This window comes from Centroberyx affinis, unplaced genomic scaffold (assembly GCF_046629955.1).
Source record: "Centroberyx affinis isolate AG114_WGS23_722 - 3 ecotype Tasmania unplaced genomic scaffold, CSIRO-AGI_Caff_v1 ptg000046l_1, whole genome shotgun sequence".
NCBI lineage: Eukaryota > Metazoa > Chordata > Actinopteri > Beryciformes > Berycidae > Centroberyx > Centroberyx affinis.
The window spans coordinates 652,234-670,659 of NW_027278759.1; the positions used below are offsets into that span (position 1 = coordinate 652,234).

General features: G+C 40.4%; 1 protein-coding gene across 3 annotated transcripts in view; it reads right to left on the reverse strand.

The window, feature by feature from the left end:
- The window catches only part of mef2d (myocyte enhancer factor 2d), a 31,826-nt gene extending 15,990 nt beyond the window's left edge, over positions 1–15,836 (reverse strand). For all 3 annotated transcript variants that reach the window (XM_071517577.1, XM_071517586.1, XM_071517567.1), the window contains exons 1-4: positions 15,672–15,836; positions 7,004–7,400; positions 1,368–1,571; positions 692–829 (exon numbers count right to left, since the gene is read on the reverse strand). In XM_071517577.1, coding sequence (XP_071373678.1) covers positions 692–829; positions 1,368–1,571; positions 7,004–7,057 — 396 coding nt within the window. In that variant the 5' untranslated portion in view covers positions 7,058–7,400; positions 15,672–15,836. The remainder of the gene's footprint in view (positions 1–691; positions 830–1,367; positions 1,572–7,003; positions 7,401–15,671) is intronic.
- Between the last annotated feature and the right edge of the window lie 2,590 nt (positions 15,837–18,426).

The window sequence follows — 18,426 nt, forward strand, 5'->3', positions numbered from 1 at the left end:
TTTGGACAACCAGACCAGTCCTTGACATAAGCAGGGTGATAATGTAATACCACCAGCTTACTGGTTTGGTTTAACTGAGAGATACAGGTGAGTATCATCAGCATAGCAGTGGAAGGATATGCTATGCTAGCAAATAATACAGCAGAGGGCACAATCTTTTTGAGAGAGGGGTGGAGATCTAAACAGCCAAAATAGCTGTCCTAAAGGCTAAAACAGAAGGTCCTGATGTGTCAAGGTCCTCAAAGACCCTCTTAAATTAGTCACTAGCTGGGAGTACTTTGAATGCTTTTAGACAGCAAATGGGCACAATTAAAGTTGGAATGAATGCCATCCCTAGGCAATAACCAGGGCTTTAAAATATTTAGTAGTCTCCTTAACTATTTACTCAGGATTATGGCCAGATGACAGTACCCAAGCAACTGTTCAAGCTTCTGACTTTAATTCCAATGATGTTTGAGAGCTCCAGTGAAATAAATCAAGTATAACCTGGGGGAACTTTAGACCAGTAACTGCTTCCTCCAGGCACGCTCAAGCCAAACGCAATACAGAATAAGGACTGACAGCTGTTGGTCCAAGAAATCTAAGTCTAGACCCATGAGGAAAACAGGAAATCAAAAAGGAGATAGAGAAAAGCCTACTCTGTATGCAATATGAGAACATTATCTGGTGGAGTGAGGGTTAGGTGACTTACTCCATAGCGTTTGAAGAGAATGTCCAGGTCCTCGGTGGTCTTGCGGTACTTGTCATCATTTAGGGGACTTTGATCAATAGAGTCTTCCCCGTCAGGCTCTGGACTGTCACAACCGTTGAAACCTTTCTTTCTCAACGTCTGTGAAAAAAAAACAGGAATGAGAGGGAGTAATATATAATCAGAGTCTGTTTAGTTACCAGGTATAATTACATGTACCACAAATTTGCCTTGGTGAGTTTGTGTGTCCAACTATTCACATATGTATTGTTTCATATTATTGGATCTGCATCATAAAAAGGGAACAGGAATTGCCATCGTAACCCATCTTTGACCGCTCTGGCAAAATCTAATTTTTAAATACAAGCTTTCAAAAGTCATATGTTGAAGCATTATACGTATGTGCACAAGGAAAAATCACACATCAGAAAAGGATGTACGCCAAAAGGTGAAGACTGGGATAGATCTACGCTTTGGGTTTTGGATAAAGCTTGACCTATTTATTGATTGATTTTGATTTTCTTTATTAATTCTTGCCATAATACAAGGTAGGGAGCGAGACCAGGCTGACTAGCTCCTCCCTGGACATTTGATTAGAAAATCATATATCAGACAGAGCTGAAATTTTCGGTCATACTTCTTCAATGTGATGGAAACTCTACTGATGTGATCGATTTACCTCAATGATGTCTGCATTGGTCCGGCTCTCGTGAGGCTCGTTGTACTCTGTATATTTGAGCAGGACCTTATCCATGTCAGTACTGGCATACTGGAACAGCTTGTTAGAGTGGTTGAAGATGATCAGGGCAATCTCGCAGTCGCATAGCACACTCAGCTCATAGGCCTTCTTCATCAAGCCAAACTTCCGCTTAGTGAACGTCACCTGGGACGAGGAGAACAGGGGGAAAGTGGGGGAAGGGGAAATGGGGCAGAGGGTGTAAAACAAAAGACATGAACATGATGGTTGGATAAATAGACAACAAACTGACTCAAAGAATTCGTACATGTTGACAATTTGGACTGTGGAGCATTGCAAGACACTTGTTTTCTTAAAAATTTGAGAAAGCTCTGAGCAGGGCGAAAACCACGTCTACCTGATTTTCTGACCCCTAAGTGCGACATCCTGAATCATCTCACTAGAACTTTCTCTGATTCCCATTTCTCTCTTTTCCTCTCTTTCCATGCAATTTCCTTCTCAGGTTGAACAAGGTGCTAATGAGATGATTATTGTGTTGCTCAAAAACAGATGGATGCCCAACACCCAACACCCACCTCTCTCTCACACACACAGACACACTAGAAGTCTAGACTAACAAATCAAATTGTGAAGTGAAAATTAGGGATAAGAGAGATTGGATGTCTGATAGACTACTCATGGCTTCTAATTTTGCATCGGCCAATTCATGGTAACAGTATACAAAGGCACACAATGTTGCATTGTTTTTTACATGTTGGTTTTATATCATCCTTGCTTTGGCAGGAGTCATTACCTTAAAACCTCATTTCACTAATATATAGGTCATATTATATTGATTATTAATAAAATGCTTTAAGTGTATTCACATAATTTTTTAGTGCTGAAACTTAAACAGTAGATCACACTAGCTACTAGCATTGAGGTTGTAAACAAGTAAGAGAAATATAGACATATGGTTAGCTGTAAAACATAATGCCTTAAAACAATAATGCTGTTTTTATTCCTTTCTTCCAGGGACCGATGAGAAGCTTTCTGACGGTCCCGGGTCTTGGTCGGCTTGGAAGGCCTGAAGCAGCAGCTCTCATCTGGATCTCACCACTGGGTCTAGGACCAACACCCTACTGTATCATCTCTCCTCTCAGGGATAAAGAATTATAACTTAATTTATCATTTCTCAGAGCACTATACAGTATAATTGTGTATATGCATTATTGGGTGGCACTAATTATTCATATTTACTTCTGAGACAAATTCAAGCATATCTGGAGTACATTAATCTTCTTTATGCTGTATTTGCCTCGACCAAAGCATAGTAAGTGGTTAAGTTCATGGTGGGTAGCTCATAAAGGAGTTACCTAGATGACTTGTTTTGACAGTAAATGAGTTAAGGAGGGGGGTAAATGTGAAAAGTAGCCAAATGTTGATTTTCAGCTATGGCGTTTCATTGCTTGTATTGTTTGGGTATATTTCAATGTGAACCTTCCATTGTCAGTAGTATACTTGATCACTATTTTGCGTATGCAAACCAGAATGGCACAGCCAGCCCTAGACACACTGAGTCTAAACTCTTTATTTAAAATGGCAAGTTGACAAACATCCAACTTTGACAGCAACCACCAGTGACAAGACAGATTTCATCCATTATGTATGAGAGGAAGCGAAGAGGGAGAAATGTATGTAGTCATGGTACTGTCAGATGCTTTAGATAAAGCCATCCACCAAACAGCATAAGCACAGTGCGTTTTATGTCTGCTTGGTGACTCCTGGGCTCTCTGTGCCTCCACTGACACTCAGTGGAATCAGTCTGCAACATCAATAAGGAAGCATCCTCGCTTAACGGTCCAAATGGAAGATTCATTCAGCAACCAAAATGAATACTTGTTTATGGAACTTCTCTTAATTAATGTGATCAAGCTACATTTAAGTTATTTTCACCTATCCGTCTTGAAAATCAGAATGGCAACAGCATACCATGTACAAGGAATTTGGTAATATGTGATGGATTAATAGTGAGAGTAACCTGGATGACTATCAGGATATGGGAACCTTTTCTGGCTCAAAACTATTAGCACTACAGTAAAATAAAGTAAACAGATGTAATAGTGTGCCCCACTAACAATGAAGTGCGCCCATTTACAGTAAATGTGATTTGGTCAACAGAGCTGCTCCAGATTTTGCCATTGTTGACATTACTGATTGTTAGACTTGATTCTCTGATGCCGCTTTCGGGAAGAGTGATTCATGTTTGCAAATTTCTATTTGAATGTTAAAACAAAAAAAGGAAGAACAGATTTCCACTTCATCTACGATGAGGCATGTCTGAACTTATCAGAATCTGGCCGACAGTGATGTTGACAGATATCTCTATCAATCGGGTCCAGTCTTCCTCGAGTCCTCCAACCTCAGATCTAGTCCAAACAGGAAAGCTACTGTACAGGACCTGACAGGTGGCTTTATAGGCATGCTTAACGCTTAGGCCCAATGGCAAATGTACATTCTGGCACAAAAAAAGAACATCCTAAAATGCTATATGGGGATAGGTTTACTTTTCAGTGTCATAGAAGAGGTCAAAAGCACTGAAGATGGGGTGAAACTTTATCCACTCATCTTTCATAGGATGAAACAAGTGACAGTAGGTGGTAGTGCTGTTACCACTTTTGAACAAGTCACTGTCACACCAAAAGTCATGTGCAGCGCCTTCAAAAAGTATTCAACCCCCTTATTTTTTCCCCCCACATTTTGTAGCAACACAGCCTGAATTCAAACACAATTAAATTAGGATTCTTTGTCACTTAACACACAATAAATGCTCAATTATGCCAAAGTGGATTTTTTTTAGATATATACATTTTTTTAACAAATCAATTACAAAGCTGAAATGTTTTGAGTGAGTAAGTATTCAACCTTTTTGCAGTGACTCTCCAAATTCAATTAAGGTGCATCCAATTTCCTTTGAATGTTACTAGTGCAGTGCCCGTTCGCGCCACTGTTCGCTTGTTTATTCAAAGTTTATTAATACTGAACGTGTCGCGTGTCCAAATTGCACCAAATCCGACAGACAGACAGACATTCCTTGCTTTATAGTATGATGATTGAGATGTCAGTTTGATTGGAGTCCACTTGTGGCCAATTCAGTTGATTGGACATGATTCAGAATGAAACACATACTACATCTATATAAGGTCCCACAGATAACAATGCATGTCAGAGCAGAAACTTTACCACAAAGTCCAAGGAAACTGTGCGTAGAATTCAGGGACAGAACTGTGAGGATGCATCGATTTGGGGAAAAGGTATAAAACAATTACTGAAGTGTTTGGAGTTCACAGGAACAATGGAAATGGAAGAGAAATGCTAAAAATACAGAGCTAACGAGATTCTTTATCGATGGTCCTCCGACCAAACTGAGCAAACAGCAAGAAGGAGCTCGGTCAGGGAGGAGACCAAGAACCCAAGAAACACTTTGACAAAACTACAGAGCTCCTTGGCTGCGATGGGAGATCTTGCCGGAAGGACAGCATTTCACAAATCTGGGTTGTAGGGCAGAGTGGTCAGAAGAAAGCCACATGAAAGGCAAAAAGAGGCACATGACAGTATGCCTGAAGTTTCCAAAAGAGCATGTGGAAGAATCTGTGGTCTGATCAAAACAAAATTGAACTTCTCAGCCGTATTCACAGCCGCTCATCACCCGTCTAACACCGTCCCTACTGTGAAGCGGGGTGGCAGCCTCATGCTGTTTGGGGGTGATTTTCATAGACAGAGACTGGAAGACTTGTAAAGGATAGAGAGAGCAATGAATGGAGCCAAAAATAACCTGCTTCAGAGTGCTAAAGACCTTAAATTGGGCCAAAGATTTATGGACAATGACGTCTAATACACTCTGTTTACAGACACTCCCCATTCAACCTGACCATGCTTAAAGCTGCCATATAGGAAACTGTGAATGTTGGTGGCTCCCAATGGCAGCAAGATATAACTGATTGAAAAAGCTGAACATCAATACCAAGAAATTATGTAATGTGACGTCAGTAAACTGCACACAGCATACTCATGTTTACCAACCCAGCTGGACTGTAACATTTTCTGTTTATATGTTTTATAAAGACAAGGCTCCTCTCTATTGGAGCTCCAATTTGTGATTAAGACTGATAAGATAGGTGTATTTTACATAGAAATCTGCAAGGAAGAATGGGAGAAAATGCCAAAATCCACACGTGACAAGTTGATTCAGACGAATACAAAGCTGTAATCGCTGCCAAAGGTGCTTCTACAAAAATATTGACTCTGGGGGTTGAATACTTATTTAATTGAGATATTTCTGTATTTAATTTTCAAAAGCATTATCGGGTGATTGTTGTGTTGATTGTTGACAAAAAAAAAAATCTCAGTATAATCCATTTTGCATTCGGGCTACAACACCACAAAATGTGGAAAAAGTCAAGGGGGTTGAATGCTTTCTGAAGGTACTGTGTACATGAACATAGCATTATGGGTGGGGGAAATATTGATACAGCATATTATTGTGTATGTGGTATACTGCCCTATAATATTGCATTAATATGATGACAACCAGTGTCTTTTTATTGCATATATTGAGGCTTTTCATGACCATAAAGACCATAGAATTATATTCTTGAAAATGGAAACACATTGCTATTGAAAGACTGATTAAAAACCTAAAAGGCCTTGAGTTTCATATAGCTATCGATTCATGGCATTAACTCAAACATAAAATCAATTTGGACATTTCATTGCCCTGAGGGACATCATTTTTGTTTTTTATAGCACTCAAGACAAAATGGAGTGATAACATGCAATATGCAACAGTATTAAATTATATAATACTTTTTCAACAGGAATGTTGACAGAGCAACCTCATCATCCACAGCACTCCATTTCCATAAAAATGGCTGCTGAGTTTGCTACTCTTTGGTTCAATCAATAAAAAGAGTTTACACAATATTAAGAGCACATCAACTGTGTCCTTAACACCATCCCTGCTAAAAGGATTACAGGCACATCTGTCTTAATTGAAAGAGATATGTAGAGATATGCAAACTGTCAGTACGGGTCATTTTACTTTCAAATAGGCCTTCCTACGGGACGTTGCATTTGTATTATTGATACATCATGCTGCATTGAGCTAACAGTTTGCAGTTTGCTTTTGGCAAAAATAAAGTACGTTGTAACTTTATTAAGTAATATTATATGCAAAAATAAAATACTAATGTGTATTATTGTTGATTGTAGTAACATTATCAGTATTATTGAATGATCTTAACTAAAAATAAGGTATTTACAACAATTGGCAATCCCAAATTGATACAAAAAAATGAACTGTTGCTGTTAAAATAGATCAGAGATGACAAGGGCTCAAGCAAATGTTCAAGCAAGTCAAGTCAGTGGAATTATTCAGCATCTGTTCCCTAGTAACAACTCGGATTTTAACACCTGGCATGATTATGATGACACTGGTTACGTTTCTTCCTTAGTCGATTAATCAATTAAGCACTAGAATAACCAGCAGAATAATCGATTGTCAAAATAATTTTTGTTGCTGCTGTATTCTACACCAAAGAGCATAGAAGGAAAGAATTGGCCCAGAAAATAAAACTCACCTGCTTGTTCCTCTCATCAGTGATCCGCTGGATCTGAATCTTTTTCCTCCCCATGATGCTTTGCAGTTGTGGAGACAAATGTCGCGGTCAGTCAAGTCGAGAAGTGCCTCTCAGAGGGTGACAGAGGAAGCGCAGCCTACTACCTCTTACTCGTGCCCAAAAATACTCAGACACAGTCATGCATCCCAGGATGCACGCACACACACATTTCTCAGCCCGGCTGTGGCGTGGCAACGTGGTCGACTCCCTTGCCAAAAGGCAGCGAGAGTGAAGGTTGGGTGCAGCAGAGACGTGTGAGGGTGTGGAGTGGGGGTCCTTAGTTCATCGTTTGCTCAACGGGGACAAAACTGGCCAGCTTCCCCGCTGTTGCCGTGGTGAGGAGGACGTCACTCCTCTCCTACATGAGACAGACAGACAGAAGGGTTACTCCAACAGCCCTTATGTACATAAACCATCACACAAACATCAACAGAAGGCTAAAATAAGAATCAGTTGTTGAGGAAAAAGCATCCATCCATCTTCCATCCAACAAATTCTTGTGGTTACACCACACATTGTGGGATATATGGGAGAAAATGAAATGGCCTATGTAACCCATGCTGTTCAGTGTAAATCAAATGAGGACAATGAAGGCAGCGATGTCTGATTAAGAAACACATTTTTCACACACACACACACACACACACACACACACACACACACACTCCAGGGTAGGATGACATAGACAAATAAGATATCGAGCCTAAGGGATTTTCACCGGCCAGCATTGTTCTCAAGACTGTTCACAGCATTAGGGTAGGTGACATACATGAAGCACCTTCAGGAGCAGGTTATCAAGGGCAGATGTTTCTGCTGCAGACCTGGGTGTTCATTTTGGTCCCAACGTTTTGGCCAAAGATTTGGTTTATGCTAGCACTCACCATAACAAACAGGTCAAGAGGAAAGACATTTAATTAAAGAATTAATTTTTGATTTGATGTACTTTATTCTTGACCCAAGAAGGAGGTTTTCCTTTTGGCCTCTGGTTGGGATGCAGGGTCTGCCAGCTAGTACAGCACTCCTGCAGAAGGGTTGAGTACCTTGCCCAAGGATGCTTCAGCAGGTGCAACCACTGAAGCATCCTTGATCGAACCTGAGCCCTCTGGTTAGAGGACAACCTCACTAACCACCAAGTCATCCCACTGCCCTTCCTAAAGAATTGATTTGTGCTGATCCTATGGTCAGGGACAATTCAATCAAAATTTTGTGAACATAAGCAGCATTCTCCAAAAGATAGAAAACAGGGAACTAAGACTTAAACCTGCGTGTGAGTCATCAAGATGTTGTACAAGCGAACAGTCAACATGTTTTTCCCCCGTGCATGATGCATCAGGCCCTTTGGGCCACTCAGTGACAACACTGAACAATCAATGGCATTTTCATTTGAAGTAAAATCAGAACAGAAAAGCTGAGAATGAAAAGGATGTCAGTGTGTGGGCCTCGCTATGGGCAGCTGAGGGACAGTTGATAGTAATTATAACTGATTCTATGGCAAAAGTGCAGCTCAATGCCTGTTCTGCTGACCTCTAATCTCTCTTTTCCATGCATGTTGTTCCTACACACAGGTTACTATTAACTTTCTGCCATACTATGTAGCTCCAGCCACTGGAGTTTACTGTGTACTGCTTAACGATGATTGACAGGATCAGAGTGACAATATTACTGCATTTACTTTAAGCACGAGGTCTTTCACAGAGCTAATATGGAACATGGATTTTTTTTCCTAAAACGTGACTGGGCAGTCCACTCACTGTTTTAGGGGCAGGAACATGGATGAGTCTCTTTTTGTTCATTCATTGGTTGGTTCGTTCATCCATGCATCTATCTGTTCGTCATGCATGATATCTCAAACACCACTGATCAGATTCTGACAAAACTTGGGGGAATTATGCATCTCACTATTGCATTTCAGCATTTTCAAATTTACACTGACTGGCCCAAAGGGGGCGGTACAATTACAGGTCAAAACATTATTTGTTACTGGCTGCCTGTGGGGGAGACTGCATCTTTTGTGGGTGACGACGTGTTTACTGTTGACTTGTTTTTATTCATTCAAACAGAAAGCAGAGAGGGAGACAGATTAGGGGAGACAGGAGAGAAAGTTCTGGTGAGATTTTAGACTTGGCCAGCATGAGCACACGAATGGCTTCAGAGTTGGCATAACCACTGAACCATCTCTGGGCATGGAACCTGGAAAATTAACCATGCAAGAGATGAAACGCCCACACCAATATTTGAAGGTAAAAAAAGAACAAAAGAATGTCGACATCAAGAAAAAAAAAATCCAATTCAACAATTAAGTGCCATTACAAAAAGTGCTCAGTGCATTGAACATATTAATAAAAATGCCCGACGTCTTTCGATCTCACATGATCATCATCAGTGTCAAAGTACATTGACAATTTCTGGACATTTATATACACAGTCAGCACATAGGCCTAGGTAGGTACACCAAACCACACACACCACAGAGGATGTGGAGAACCTGAAGGTTTAGTTTAAGTCACCAGTCACAAAAAAACTAACAAAATAAATACATAAATTGATTCATTCATTTTAAAAAAGGAATTGTCTGGAGGCTAGGGCCCATCAAGCCATGCAGTACACGCCGGCACATCTTTCATCTTGAACCTGGAGTAGAGTAACACAGCCTCTGTTTTCTGTGATTTTCTGAATGACCTGAATTAACCAAACATTTTCTGATTATTTAAATATTAAGTGTTGCATTGGTAGACCATAATACAATAATGGAGCAACATTTCAGCTATCAGAAACTTCAATAAATCAACCATTTCCATAATTCATAGATAGGCATAGATTGACTTTTCTGTAGTATTAGCATAATTTCTTCATTTCATTTTGAATTGAGATTCAGTCTCTTCAGTCTATTTAGGCATAGCATGTTGGAAATTGTAAATATGTGTACCTTTTTTTTAAGCCATTACTGAAAACCTTGCAAAAAATTTGAGGTCAAATTTAGGATTTGATTTTAAAGTAAAACTGGGTTTTTCCTTTGAATGTAGAAAATAGTTTTGCTCTACAACGCTTATTATGGAAATCTGATATATGAAGGCATCAGTGTCTTTACATACTGGATGGATAGTGCTTATAATAATGAGATTTTTTACAAACTGTCAGGGCTTCACTCATTATTGCAGACTGTACTACAGTCTGGCTGGCTATCTTTTCCCATGTATGGGCTTAATCACTGGTATATCTTTATAAGGCCATCCTTGGAAAGCAGCTTTACCATTTGGGCATTTCTATTAGATGAGGTCCAAGAGTCATTTCTGCTGACTGGCCCTAAAGCTTAGAAGTAAATGAATAAGAAAGCCTTTAGATATCTGCCACCTCTGTGTTGAACAGGCTGCAGACAGATTTGAAACTGATGGAACTGGTCATTCTCTTGAACATGTCAGACACAGAGACTAATCAAGTCAAAAGTTGAATTCGTTTTACAACAGAAATGTATTCCTGCCTTCTGTGGCAAATGAGTGGAACTGCTAAAATCTTGTTGTGTGCTTTTGATGAGTTAGCTGCAGCAAGGTCCGTAAAATCTCAGCATGGACGTTCTTACTCATACAAGGAAGAGTTATAACATGATCCTCTGGTGTTTGTGTTCAATCTTCAGTGAAAAAGACGGTATTTAACATGATAGGGATTCCACATTTATTTCATGTAATTGTATTGTATTGTATTGTGGTCTGGTCAATACAAATAATGAGTTTTTATAATGTTTCATTACAGCCTAGTTTTTAATTGTCTATCACAACAATCACCACCACCCCACCGCTGAAATATTTTCTGCATCTCTGACTTTTTAGTTAAACCAGACCCATCGCATGCACCCTGGACAGCTATTAAAAGTATGTCACCTACCCTAAAAACCCCTGTGTTCTCTCCCACTCATGAACGCAGCCCGGTGGCCATTATGTTAAAAGGTTCTCCCTCCAGTCATGACCCTCCAAGTCCATGCTTTTCTGTGGGATCTTTGTGAGGCCAGATGGAAAATATGAAAACCAATCACAGCGGCCAGTGGCGTGCACATGGGGCCTCTGCTAACCCAGCTTCACTGCACTTCAGACGGCGGGCAACTTGAGAATTAATCAGCGGTTGTAATAAAATCCAGCATATAAGGAATTCAGCAACTCTCAGTAGAAATCTCAGGTCGCTACAGTGTCATTCATCAGTGTCATGTATCGATGACATAATGTCAATGACATGCGGTGACCTAGTGCAGGCGGCCTACACTTCAAGCTGTTGGATTCTTACAAAAACATAGAATTACAAGAACAGCAACAATAAAAAAGAACAAAAAATGTAGTAGCCTATCATGCATTTTCTGATCAAGGGTTCAAATAGTAGTAGATGGTTTTATTTTGTTGTTGAAATTGGTATAGACCCACTTTATTTAGGCCAATTTATTGGATAACCAGACAGCATCAATACCTCAACATCAACATAAAAACTATTTGAGATTGCAAATGCCATAAGATGTTTATACAGCAGTACTTTGCTAATGTGGGCCAGAGCCAGTTAACAATCTGCGACCGTGGCAATGATAATCAAGTGAACTCGAAGGCTTTTAAATCCCTGTAATGATTTCCATTATCAGACAATACGCTCAGACCAGCATTTAATCTGGATAACCCCCGAGCATAACGTGATAGTCAAAAGAAAGATGTAGATGAGGCGGTTTGTGCTGTGCCTGGATGGAGCTTTTCAGATATATATTTCATCTGTACTCACAGTAGTCCTGGACATTGTAGGCCACATCACAGATCATTCAGTCATTAGCTCCAACTGAAAGGCACCGATTCCGAACAATTACCACAACAAAAAATGTAGAAATATCCCGCTGCTAGAGGCAAACATGATAAAAAAAAAAAATGCTCTTCCCCAACTGACTTAACTAACTTTGCCACTGTCAGGCTGCAATATTATCTTTGATTAGCTGTGAATTGACCAGAATGGGGCTACGCTGCAAGGCTTCTGTCTAGCCTGACTCTCCCCACTGCCCTCTGCATGGCTGCCCCCTCATTACTGTAATTGACACGTTCATCCCTCCTCTTCCCCCTCAAGGCGCTGATGGCTCAATTAGGAGCTGGCCGGAGGACTGATTGGACGCCAAGATAATGAGGTCGCCGCTTGGCTAAAACTGAGCCCTGGACCCGGCCAAACCCAGCTCGCTCTGTGACATACGGGGACCAAAAGAGGCAGGAAGATGCGCTTTTTTTTCCGAGTCAACCTGAAGAAACTTGGGAAGACTCAAGACAGAAAGGTGTAATAGTTGAAAATGAATGACCCTCGGCTGCACCAAGTTTGCCTCATTATCTTAAGAGGGCAGGCATTCTGTCACCTTGAGCCACACATGCGTTGCTTGAATCATCCAATGGTTTTGCAGTGGATATTCTTCTGACGAGGAGAAGTGCAATCAAGCTCAGGGTGGGCATCTGCCTGTTTTGGAGTAGTGTAATTAGTGGCAGTGACCTTTAGCAGATTATGCACTGGCCAATGAAATGTGCCAAAGCCATGAGATAAATAGCAGGAGCCTCAAACCTGGGAGACAGTGGGGTTTGACCATCCACAGCTCTCAGACAGCGGTGTTGAATGGCCATAAAGGCTCTATCTCCTCTGCCCAAGGATGGACAGGGTTGATTTACACTCAATACCAAGTCTTGTGAATTTACATGCAGAATTAAAACTTAACGTAACCCTGACAACAACAAAGAAGGTAAGATGTAAACATGAAAACTGATGTCTTTGTGTAGCCTACCAGCATGTGTCACATTATCTACTTTGGAGAAAGTTTCCACAGTTTTCACAAAATGCGTCACATTGATGAATCTTCCTTTAACCTGACCAGACAAGATCGGTAGAAAATGATAACCCGAGGCAGACTCACACTACACATTTTTTAACATCAGTTAGGTATTCACACACACAGATTTAATTGTCAAATTTTAAAAGGTCTAATATAACAGTGTTTGATGTACTATGCCACAGTTACTACCACAGATTATGTAAAATATTGCTGAGGAGACCAACTAATTACGAGATGAGATGCTACCAAAACACATTATCTCTAAGCATAATATCTATCCAATTAACCTTCCTTCATAATAACACAACAGCTATTTCATGTCTCATTTAACCCCTTTTGCTTTTGGATCCTTTCCCCCTCATGTTTTACCATAAAATAAATCAACAGTACCCCATTGAAAAATTATAGTTCTGTGCCAACAGAACTATAACCACCCAATCATTGACAAATTTGAGAGGAGGTTGTGATTCAGTCAGTCATACAAGTTCATCTATAAATATCATTGTATTTAACATTTTAGTGAGCAGGTAGGGGTTCAGTGTCTTGCTCAAGGAGAATTTGACAGGACATTTGGATGTTAACGGGATTGAACTTGTGACCCAATAAATGCCATTTAAAATCACTGTATGAGGTGTTCCTATGAGCCATATTTTCAACACTTTTGGATGGCGAATGCTGTACCTGGTCTAATCGCTACCAGTCAGGCTTCTCTCTTAAGAGGGCACTTGAGGAGAAATCAATTTCAGAGTTTAAAAAAGGTAAGTAATAAATTATTAGTTTCCAGACATCCCTGAAAGATTTACACCAACAGAGAGGAATCAAACTTTAATATCATACTGACATTCCATTGACTGTTTGTTGTAAATCTACCATGTAAAGTGTTTTATTCATTTTTTTTCTGTTTAGACCTGTATGACTGTATTTGTAATTTTTAACTTAATCACATTCCTAGTCTCTCTCTCTTGGTTGCAAAGTAAATGGACATTCTCTGTGACATGTATTCAATTTGCCTTAATATACACCTGAACTACTGCAATAAAGATCATTCCTAGCTTGATTCTTTGTCTGACTCCCATGCTTTATCTGAACTGAGAGACAAAAATGAAAATTTAGAGATCCTAAATGATGCTAATAATAAAGGGTTTGCAAATCTGGTGATGCTGTGCTCAAGGATTGTTGCTGGGGAGAAGTCCTTGGTTTAATTCGGCTCATCTTGGCAACCTTTCACAGCTTCTTCAGCTCAAAGTCCTGGTCCATGAGGATTTCAAGTTGCAATAGCATTGTTATTTTAAGCATTGTAATAAAATATGTTTGTTGATGAGAGCAAGGTTTTTATGCCAGTGCATGAACAGCCAATATCTTTCTCTTGGTCACAGCGTGGAAAAAAGCATGGCGTATATAAGAGCATCCACAATGCAAACTAATGCTGGAACTAAGGTGCCATTTTGGGACTTACAGAACTTAGCTTCAAGTTTCGTTTTATTTAAAATAAGGATTTGAAGCTTAAATAAAACACATAATACAGATTAGTATTACAGTAAACAGGCTGGTGCTGCAGAAGTCTGATTTGTGATATTTGCCATTAAGCTCCCTGTCAAATAAGTGACCCACATGCCCTATATAACCTACCTTCTGTGATTTCTGTGTTCATAATGAGTGGGTCTGTACTGCATAGCAAGGTTGATCACTCCATCAGCGAAGGGGGTTCACTATGGTGCATCACTCTGTCAAACTGGCCTACTTCTAGCCCAACAGCTTTGGTATCCCCCTTGGGATGCCACAGAAAATCATGGCTGCTGATTTCCAGCGCACATGACTCTAAAGTGATAATGTCCCATGCTAAGCCATAATCAGTGCCCTAATTTGAATGTTCCTGGCTGAGGTTGCTGTTAAGGTGAATGTTAAGAATACTATTTAACTGTACTTATAATAATTAGGCCATTCAGGTGCCCTTTTGCTTCTCAGTGGCATCACAGCTTGGCATCTAACATTAGCAGAAATTAGTAGTGCAATGCTTTTTGTACAGAATCAAAGCTATTCCAAAGCAAACTTCCCCCAGGCACAGAGTCTAAACATTATCTTAAACCAATGCAAGGAAATATTAGCATTTATTTCTTGAGGCTGTTGTCAGAATGAAGCCTCAGCCACTGAAAACTGCAATTGGATGAACAGCTTTGAACAATAGGTCCCTTATCTGTGTAGTTAGTCTGTTGGCTCCTTAATGTCATTAGACTACTGACCATGTTACAGCAGGAATGTGGACGTCCACTTGAGCTTGAAATGCTTGTTTTAACACACTGGGAGCTCGACTCTCATTACAGAGCAGTTGTGTCCTAAACAATATAGACAAACGGAGTGTGGAGACGCTGCTGTGAGGCGAAGTAGGCCCACTGACGGCAGACAGGTACAGGGTCTGATTTGACAGGTTGGAGGCATTAGACTGTTAACAAACGGCGTGTGCTGATGAAACCAAACCAAAAGCCCTCTTTTAAATAACCACAACCAGGCACGACTCACAGAGCAGGAGACAAGCTACTACTATACAGGCCATTTCACAATTTCTAACGAGTCCGACCGACAGCCATTACCTTCCTTACACTCTCCATAACTCGTCTGCCGAGCTGGAGCACGCACTAATTAAAAATCATAATACAGACACCGTTAAGTGCGGCGCAGATTGCGCGCGTATGTAATATAAATCTAAAAGTGCTGCTTTTACTTTGTTATATTTAAATAATAAAGCAAGCAGGTCTGTTCCTGTGCGAGGAAAAAAGACGCAGGAAGGAAATGTATCATTCCACTTACCCTGAAATATTGCTGTTAAAACCGGCGATAGGCCTGCCGCCAATCGATTCACAGCTGAACCTGTTTTAATTAACACGCATCCAGTAATTAGACTCTAACGACGCCTCTATTTACATAAATCCGCGGCATTATATTCCATTTAATGTAGAAGTAACTATACTGTCCACCCAGGCGATACAGTGTACCCAGTGTACGATCAACGTCATTGACATTAGCTCGAGACTGACATGTCAAGAATCCAATAACAAGCCGACGTTCGAGCGGCTAATCCAATCAGAGGACGGGTTACTGAAGTGGGAGGGTCCGCACGAGAGGACATGACGGAGGTGACGGCCATGTTCTGCAATAGTGTTTGTATCCCTCCGCCTCAGTATTTACCTTTTGCATGATTTTGCATGTGGGGAAAATGTCACTGTAGCCACACTGTGCCCTCCCTGCTTTCCATAGGAAAACCCGTTAGGCCATTTGTTTTTCACATCTGTAATCAACAGTGCGAGCCACACACACAACAGTCCGCGACCTGTTAATGTGGCCAAAGAGAGAAATGTCAACTGTTGTAAAGTGTATATCCTCTAAGTGTCCTCCCACATTATTTATTTTCATGGCATCAGACGTTATGGCATGCTACAATGTTCACAAGAATACCAAAGCTTGACACAGCCGGCTGAAATTTCCTCTGATTCCTCAACCATTTCCCCAGTGAAAATAGTGCATTGGCATTTGTAGCGTAACTGGATGGCCCCCAACATGTCAAAACATATTAATGGATCCTTGTAGTTTTCTTCCACTGAAATAATTCATGTAAACTCTGATGGTTATGAAACAGGAGTATGGGAAGCACATCCACCTTGAGTTGTTGTTTTTTATCCTAACAAATATGTTTCTTCTATAAGCCCCTTGTGACACAATACTGAAAATGATCTGTGTTGTCCTTTTATTGAACTGAGTAGCCTAATAGCTTATTATCATTCCCAGTTTCATTCAAATGGGCACAGCAGCGGCACTACACATTCCTGTCAGTGAGAAATACTGACAGGCCCTTTAAAGGGGTTTTCCATAATGTGACATGTGCCTGGTGCAGAGAAATAAAAGACTACTATTCCAAATGTCAGGATATCCCTATAAGTACTACTACTGTCTGCCTCAACTTATTTAAAGATGACAAAACATTGACTAAATTTGGAAATACTGACACAGAATATATCGTCATGCATTTCCTGAAAACCCCTGGCATGAACAACGGAGATGTTAGTGCCCCGAGAAGATGAAATCCGCCTGCTTTGTCTTTTCTATTTGGACTTCATAGTCTTTGCAGGCCCATCATGGACACCACTATTCTCTATCCTTCTCTGTTACCCACATTTTAAGGTAAAAGTACCATGAGCAATGGAACTATATATCAGTAGGAAACTATTTACCACCATTCCTCCTGTTATTGAGGGGCACTTCAGTAGTGTGGCTCTTCCAAAGTAGTATCTCTATTCAAAAATAAACCAGGATCATAACCATGTGAATATAATGGCATTTTTTCCTCACTGGGCCCAGGGCCCAGATATTGAGTGGTAGGGCCATCTGTTTATTAATACAGTATTTTAGGTCAGAGTGCATCTTGTAACTGAAATCCCAATGAGATGCAAGAGGCTGCATCAGGACCCTGAAAGCAGTGATACAAGTGGTTACTCCAGGAAGAGATTTAAAGAAACAATGCTTTTAAAAACTCATTGCATCAGGCATTTCTGGTTGCTTTCCACTTTATAACCTCAATGATATACCCGCTCTTACCCACCCATCTTTCCTTTATCATCCAAGCTAGGTGTCTAGTTAGATGTTTACACATAGTTTAAAAGCGTATTGTTTTATCCGACCCATTGTGTTGGCTAATGGCTCAACTAGATTTTCTGCCGACTACTGTGAAAAGAGAGGCTGATAGAGAAAGACCATGTGACATCTTGGAAATCAACCTCATAATGGACAACTTGGGTTCGAAACCCATGGTAGCAGTATGTTAGTATGTTGGATACACCCTCAAAAGCTACAAATAGGCATATAGAGGGAGAATATGAGTTGAAGTGTGCTAGAGCAGTAGTGAAAGATGAGTCACAAGGCAGATTACATGACAACAGACTCAGGCATGGACATGACTGGACCAGGAGAGCACAGCAGAATAGTAGAATAGATGTGGAGAATAGTAGAGTAGTGGTATGAGAAGATCCAGGTCTCAGAAAATAATGATTTGCAAGGGACTTAAAATGCACCGAGAGAAGTATAGTGCTTGATAGAGGGATTGCAGGAACCTCATGTTGATCAGTATGTCTTGAGAAGTTCATCAAGTCAGTTGGATGAGGTTCAGTGGAAAGTAGCAACCCAAACTCTGCAGTATATATCAGTGTCCATAGGCAGACATCAACACCGAAATACATGGTATGGAGGGCAGGGAGATCAGCAGCAGAGGAAGGAAAAGTTCAGCTGGTGAAAACCTACAGAGAAATGGCCTAAGGGCTGCTAACAAGAGGGAACGGGCATCTGTTAACACTTAAAAAATGCACTAAGAGGAAAGGTTGAGAATAAAATAGTTAAATTGGGGGATATTATGCATGACTATGGAGTTGGTAAGGTTTTGAGTTTGCAGTTTCTGCACTCAATCTCTGAATCTGGGCAACAGTAATGACTGGTGAGATTGAGGAGGCAGCTCAGAAAGCAATAAAGGAAGGCTTCATAAAATGAGAAAAAAAAGCTATCACTATAGTAGAAGTAC